Source organism: Trachinotus anak, unplaced genomic scaffold, assembly GCF_046630095.1.
Source record: "Trachinotus anak isolate AG129_WGS33_773 ecotype Australia unplaced genomic scaffold, CSIRO_AGI_Tana_v1 ptg000031l, whole genome shotgun sequence".
In the NCBI taxonomy this organism is placed as follows: Eukaryota; Metazoa; Chordata; class Actinopteri; order Carangiformes; family Carangidae; genus Trachinotus; species Trachinotus anak.
Window position 1 is genome coordinate 691,259 of NW_027273882.1, and position 7,122 is coordinate 698,380.

Sequence of the window (7,122 nt, forward strand, 5' to 3'; positions counted from 1 at the left end):
CCGCCCTGCAGGAAGTCGCTGTTTCCACCAATGGCAGAGGGCGACGCGGGTTTAGCGGGGGATTCAGTCCCTGCGCTCCGAGGATCTGTTCGCGGGAAACACAGGCAGGAGCAGCAACACGGAAAAAGAGGCCACCAGCTAACTTCTCAGGATTATTAAAAAAATAATAATAATAATTGTAGATCGTCTTCTGCTGGAGTGTAGGGATGCTTTTCCGCTCTATCGTGGACAGAGGAGTGGGCAGGCGACGACAGACTGGTGAGAATATCACAGTGTGTGCGTGGAGGTCTGTGGGTTATTGTGCTACCTGCACAGCTAAAAGCTAGGTTAACATACAGATATTTAACGTAAATCTTTCTGTTTAATGTTTGCATTTGCTACACTGGAAGTATGAAAGGGTTTGGGTATGACTGCATCAGCAGAAGTTTGACTTGATGATAGATTCCCATCTAAAGATTGAGAGGCGTGTGGAAATGTTGGGGAGCTTCATGCATCGTGGTTACAAGCATCTCCTCTTTAGATGACATATAATTGTGCAGTTAAAATGTTGGACAGGAAGCCATTCAGATCGCACTACTTCCATGTCCTTAAGAAAGTTTTGATCATGTTGATCAATGTGCTAATATTAGACTTAATCTTAGACTAACTAACCAGATACTGTGAACCCTCTTGGGGATTCTGGCTCAGTAACTTAAAATATATTCGAAACCGCAGTACGGCCAGGTGCAATTTCCAAATTACAGGAGCTGCAATTTTTTTTTTCTTGCATTTTATAAATGAAGAGATGTGGTGAAATGAAGAGATGCACCGGCCTACAAACCACGTTCTCCAGATGTAAGGGAACATGTTTGTTTGGTACAGACTGCAGCTAAACTCATGTCATCATCATTTTTTTCAGTGAAAATGAAATTCAAGAATTCCCACTAAAATGGTGACTTGCATTGCAATTGTAATATCTGTAAAAATCGCAATATGATTCATCATCATCAGAAAATAGAGAATTCCCACAGTGATGTCTTCAAAAGTCTTGTTCTGTCCGACCAACAGTTCAAAACCAAAAGATACACCAGGTATGACAAAGAGCAACCATCAAATACTAACACTTGAGAAACCGAGAAGCAGGAAATCTTTGCCATTTTTGGCTTAAAAAATGAGTAAAGTGATTATATGAGGATTAAAATGATTGCTGATTAATTTTCTGCTGATCGACCAATTGATTAGTTGACTAATCGTTGCAGCTGTAGTTTGTCAAAAGGGAAATATATGGTGCATGTTCAGAAAACCTCCTTTGGACAGGAGACCTTCTCCACATGAGGATCGAAATGTGATCCTTACCTGCAGAACCCAAAATGATCACATGGTTGTACAATATTACCTCTTAATGCAGTGCAATAGACTCTGATGCAAATGAAATAATTTCGATGAGTCCTAGTATCTTTAAAAGTTCGGCATCTGACTGAATGCTATTTTCTGTGCAGCCCTCCCTGCAGATCCTTGGCCCAGGTACCCTCTGAGCTCCCTGCTGCAGGGCTACCAGTGCGTTCGACATGATGAACACATCTCCTATGGGAGCCTCGGTGACTCGGTGCCACCATTCGGATTAGCTTTCTCCTCCGGTAAGCCACCTGCGTTTTATCATCAGATGAGGCACATCACAGCTGTTTGGCCGTTGTCATTTATTTGACTAACCGGCATGCACCCTCCTCTCTCGTCTCTCTTTAGCCGGGAACCTGCAGAACATCCTCGCAGCAGCTAACGAAGAAGGCATTGTTCGGATCTACAACACGGAGAGCCGAGAAAACCCGCTCCTGAAAGGCATGTGCAGAGACTCCTTTGTTTACAGTTGTTCTGTCCATGATCAGGAAGTATCAGTGGCTCATGGTGTGTGAACTTTGCAGAATGGCTGGCTCATGAGAATGCTGTCTTTGACATCGCCTGGGTACCGGGAGAGCCTCAGTTGGTAAGTATAAATTAATTCCATGTCGTCAGTTGCCTGAGAATCAGGTTAAGCCAGTGGCGTCTTTTTAAATACTGTCTTTAACTGGATTTATTGACTTAATTTAATGTAATCTTGTGTCTTTGTTTGGATGTTTGTCACCCATTTATTCATGTTTTCATGTGCTGTTGTGTTGTAATTCCTCATTTTGTATTCTTTTCTCCAGTCTTTTCTTTTTTTTTTTTATTGCACATGAGGCATGTTGTAATCTCTTGGTGTATCTTCCTCAGGTGACTGCTGCAGGTGATCAGATGGCCAGGTTATGGGATGTGAAGTCAGGAGACATGTTAGGCAGCTTCAAGGGCCACCTCTGCAGCCTCAAATCCGTTGCATTCACACCTCAGGAGAAAGGTACATTATATACCTGAGCAAATATATTGCCAGGGCAAGTTAATGGTCCCTGCTGTGTCTTAAAATTCACAGGAAAACACAGTGTTGATGGTGTGTAGATTACACAGTGCAGGATATTGAAACGAATTAATTATTATTGGAATGTTTAGGTCCACCCTCGTCTGCTGTGGTCACACTTAACCGCAAAAACCTGCAGAAATGTTATTAGATTTGGATCTGAAGATACAAAAGAAGATGCATAGATTGGGAAACTAACTTATACAGTTACATCTCTATTTAAAATTCATATGTATCTCATTAATGAGACATTGTTTTTCCTGTATTCAACAGCTGTGTTCTGTACTGGAGCCAGAGATGGAAACATTATGGTCTGGGACACCAGGTGCAGCAAAAAAGGTATTGATTCAATTAGATTTCAGTTACCAATGTTTCTGTGATTTAAATTTTTTTTTTTCCTGTGATATTTTTATTTTGCCCTACCTAATCCTATTTTGGTAAAATGGTAGAAGTTAATAGACTTTATGGGGCAAAAACAAAAAGAGTGTTTGATCGTATTGTGTCTTCCTCTCAGATGGTTTCTACAAACAAGTGAAACAGATCAGTGGCGCTCACAACAAAGCAGAGACAAACCCCCCGCCTAAAACGAAGAAGAGACGGAGCAACATGCGCGGCATGGCTCCCAGTGTGGTGAGTTTCCTTAATACCTCACCCTGTTTATTGAAATGAAGTGAAACAGAGACCGGGAGGTGGAGAGGCGCGGCTGATCTTAAAGCACTTCATCTTTTTCACAGGACTCGCAGCAGAGCGTCACGGTGGTTTTGTTTCGGGATCAGCACACCCTCATCTCCTCTGGGGCTGTAGATGGGTAAGAAAAAAAACTGTTACTTGTCATTAACGTGCAGCGAGTCACCATGAAATGACTCGTCAGCGTAAAACTCTGGCATTGTCGTGTTGATTTTTCGTGTTCATTCCTCCTAACCAGAGTAATCAAGATGTGGGATCTGAGAAAGAACTACACTGCACACCTTCAGGATCCTGTTCCCCTGCAGATGTACCCGTACCCGGGCTCTTGCATGCGCATGCGGCTGGGTTAGTTGTGTGCCACGTTGGACGTTACGTTTACACAGAGTTGAATGCAAATCATGAAAAATAAGCTGAATGTTGCTTTGCGTGTCGTGCAGGTTATTCTGGCCTTGCTCTGGACTCCACAAGATCCAACGTCATGTGTAACTGCACCGATGATAGTATTTACATGTTCAATGTCAGCGGAGCAAGAACGACTCCAGGTAAACCAGGGCTCCACTCACACTGTGCTTATTGTGTAACTGTGCCAAAATAGGCCTTTTCCTGTTTATCACTCATTTATTACCATTGCATATCACTAGATGGGGCTGCAAACTAACGTCCTTTGGTTTAACTCTCATGAGGAGCAGGGCCCTGTTTGATACAGAGGAAATCTAGAGACGCAGGGACATCGTGTCCTCATCCTAATACCTTTAAATCAGAGCTTTTAAACGTGTTAAACAGCTGAGAGATTTGGACCCCTAACTGCTGAGCTAACTAGCACCAAATCAGCTGGCAGGCTGGGCAGCCATCGAGAAGCACACTGCAAAACATCACAGTACAAAGCTGATACTTGTTGTGTAGGATCCTTTTTTTTTTTTCCGTCAGCTACTGAAACTGAAGAAAAATTGCGTTTCTCCGGTGGCACCTTCTTTATGCTCGTGTCATTTATTTGCCTTGCTCTTTATTTTTGTGTATTCTCAGGCTTGTTTGCTCTCTGAATCAATCTGTTTTTCTTCCTCAGTGGCAGTTTTCAGTGGCCACCAGAACTCCTCATTTTATGTGAAGTCCACGATCAGCCCAGATGACCAGTTCTTGGCCAGTGGCTCAAGTGACAATCACACATACATCTGGAAGGTACGGTCATTTCATTTTTTCATTTTCCTTATGTAGTGGAAATAGTTTGGTTTATGTTTGCGGGGTTTTGGGGTGATAAAACGTGTTTTAGGTTTTTCACCTATTTTCACATTTTAGATCTCTGATCCCCAACAACCTCCCATGATGCTTCAAGGCCACAGTGAGGAAGTGACATGTGTTGCATGGTGCCCAACAGATTTCACTAAGGTAGGACAGCAAACCTCAACAGTTTTTGAACGGTCTACAGGCTGCAACAAGTCACAACCAGCTGTGTTAGTATCATGATCTCCATCCTGTTTCCTTTGTGCAAAACCTACAAATGAATCTGAGGTTTTTGTGCTTCCCCTGCTGTAAAGCTGAGTGGTTTTAATAGGCCAGGAAGCTGGATTTAGTGTCTGTGTAATCCCCCATTGCTCTGTTGGCAGATTGCTTCCTGCTCAGATGACCACACTGTACGGATCTGGAGGCTTCAGCGGGAAATGGATGGAGCACAGTCTGCAGTGGGAGAAGCCAACCTTGTGGGCTGGGCACGTCCTAAGTCGCCCACAAGTAAGTATTTCAACTACCTTTCTACCGTTTATCTACCATGTAATCATGTATATGTTGTCTATTCTTATTTTAGCTAGAAAAACTTGACAACAACATTTCAGATGTTGTGCTGCTGTCTCGGCACATGAAATATGGAAGAGCTTCTTCATAAATCACTGTTTGGCTGCCATTGAATACAAAATATGTGAGTCAAAGTACTTGTGGCGTCACAGTGGAGTAACAATGACTTCTGCTTTTGCCAAGGTTCTTCGGTCAGAGCTGAGACAACTCCTGCCAAGACCCAGAGGACAGAGAGTCTCGGAGGCCTGGCCTCACCCCGGCTAGCTGCCTGTGCTCCCAGTGGAGCCGCCCTGCCTCTGCCCTCCAGCACCACTTCACCTATCCAGTCACGGGATGCAAAGGCTGCCGCTGTTCGCCAGAGAACACCAACCTCTATCAAACAGTGGTTATCTCCGAGCCACGGCTCTCCCGGTCAGGTCAGCCCTCCTCTCCGCAGGGTGCTGAGCCCGTGTCCCCAGAGCCCGGCGACCAGCACCTCTCCCACTGAGCGACGGGCCAAACGCAGGCTGGAGACTGGTGGTGGTGCATCTGCAGGCTGTGAGGGCGCAGAACAATGTGACTGTGTTACTGAACTTTACCCTGCGGCCAAGAGAAGCCGGGCACTGTCTGGCATCTGCTGCCCTGCTCAGGAGAGCCGGGTACAAACAGACTGTCACACAGAGGACAAGCAAGCCTCATCCAGACAGAGTGGCAAGGAGAACTGCTCTCCCAGACGAATGGACTGGTTGTCTGTGATGGGCCAAAAGATGAGGAAAGGTCACGGAAGCCCGAGTACTCCCAGAAGTCCCAGTGCCTCTAAGAAACAAGAAGGCAAGACACCAGCTTCACCGGTAAGCACAGACCTAAATCTTCTTTTTTACAACCTCTACCTTTTCTCACTTGTTTTAAACTTTCTCGATCATGTCCTCTTAAAAAAAAAAAGCTCTCTCCTGGAGCCTTTTTCTTGTCAGCATAAATATGCGTTTGACACAACTCTTAGATCACGGGAGACTGAAACAACGAAGTTCTTTTAGAAGAGGCATTATTTCTTGAAGGAACAGTGAACCAGTTCACTTATTTAAAAGTAGAGAATCTCATTTTGAAGACGCAAAAACATTCGTCATTTCTCCTGGCTGTCCGTCATTATTGCCTATTCTTTCACTGTCAGTTACTTGGAATGTTGCCAGTTTAGAAATTCAAGCTTAAAAATCACTGAAGAAGAGTAACTGGTTTATAAAAGGAACACACAGGCTTGAGGTATAATGGTTTGTTAACTGAGGTCTGTCCCTTCTTATCAGGGCTAATGTTTACATGCATGTTGTTTTATAGCTATTAAGATGTTTTTTGTTCCTTGTTTTTCAGACAATCCGCTCACCGCGAGCCATGAAAAAAATCTCCACGTATTTCACGAGACAGCCTCTGGAGTGAAACACCTGAGCCATTCACATGTTCTGTGCTTCTGTTTAAAATGCTATGTTTTTATTTTGGGTATTTTTAAGCAGGACCCACAGACAATAAGCCTCTAAGAACACTGATTTATGTCCAGGTTATGTAAGTACATGAACCTGGATGTTGCACAGAGATTGACAAAACAGTCATTCTGTATATTAGATACTGCATTTTTCTCATCCAGAGAGGCTGTTTTTTTTTTAATTGGGTCATAGGTTTTTGCATTTGCCTCCTACACAATTTTCTGGTGCTGTGCTGAATTACTGTGGTTTAGAGATCAGCTAGCATTTTTCAGAGTAAATCTTTCATTTTACTCAAACCTGACTTGCAACAGATGCATTACCATTTAATACAAGAGCCCACATTTAATTAAGTTATTCAGGAGGTTAACCAGGTATTAATCCTCAAGCACAGAGAAAAATATTTGTCCGCAGGCATGGATGTTTTTAAGTTCTGCTAAAAAAAAAAAAAAAAAAAAGAAGAAATCATCATTATTTGCTTTACATCTTTGAAACCTTTTATGAACTTAACTAAAATGTAAACTGTAAGCTGGTCACAGATCAGCTCTGTAACAGTTTGTAATCAAGCCATTTATATCTTCATCTTTTTTGATATTTTCATATGTGGGTTATGACCTTTTTCTGACAGTGTTACACATACAATTCTGCTAAATATGATTTTTTTTTTCTTGAGCAAATGCTTAAGTTGTTTATATGTACAAAACAACCAATGACTGTTGCCTGGTTCATTTGTATTTAATTAACACAAACTTGGTGTGGTCAGATCTTATTAAATTGAAAATAGTTTTCAAAGCATGT

At 42.8% G+C, this 7,122-nt stretch overlaps 1 protein-coding gene across 1 annotated transcript; it reads left to right on the plus strand.

Moving 5' to 3' along the window:
- Window positions 1–62: 62 nt before the first annotated feature.
- dtl (denticleless E3 ubiquitin protein ligase homolog (Drosophila)) lies at window positions 63–6,789 on the plus strand. Its single transcript, XM_071467477.1, has 15 exons — window positions 63–258; window positions 1,479–1,616; window positions 1,723–1,815; window positions 1,899–1,960; window positions 2,227–2,347; window positions 2,678–2,743; window positions 2,919–3,034; window positions 3,139–3,212; window positions 3,330–3,436; window positions 3,529–3,633; window positions 4,155–4,267; window positions 4,385–4,474; window positions 4,693–4,816; window positions 5,060–5,706; window positions 6,218–6,789. Exons 1-15 carry the CDS (start codon window positions 207–209, stop codon window positions 6,281–6,283), a joined length of 1,974 nt encoding a protein of 657 aa, XP_071323578.1. The 5' UTR covers window positions 63–206; the 3' UTR covers window positions 6,284–6,789.
- The last annotated feature ends 333 nt before the right edge of the window (window positions 6,790–7,122 follow it).

What these genes read in the sequence shown, in the direction of transcription:
- dtl (XM_071467477.1), top strand. Translation starts at nt 207, where the DNA reads ATGCTTTTCCGCTCTATCGTGGACAGAGGAGTGGGCAGGCGACGACAG. An exon ending in GCCCAACAGATTTCACTAAG is followed by an intron (nt 4,475 to 4,692) that starts GTAGGACAGCAA and finishes CTCTGTTGGCAG; the next exon opens with ATTGCTTCCTGCTCAGATGA. An exon ending in GCAAGACACCAGCTTCACCG is followed by an intron (nt 5,707 to 6,217) that starts GTAAGCACAGAC and finishes CTTGTTTTTCAG; the next exon opens with ACAATCCGCTCACCGCGAGC.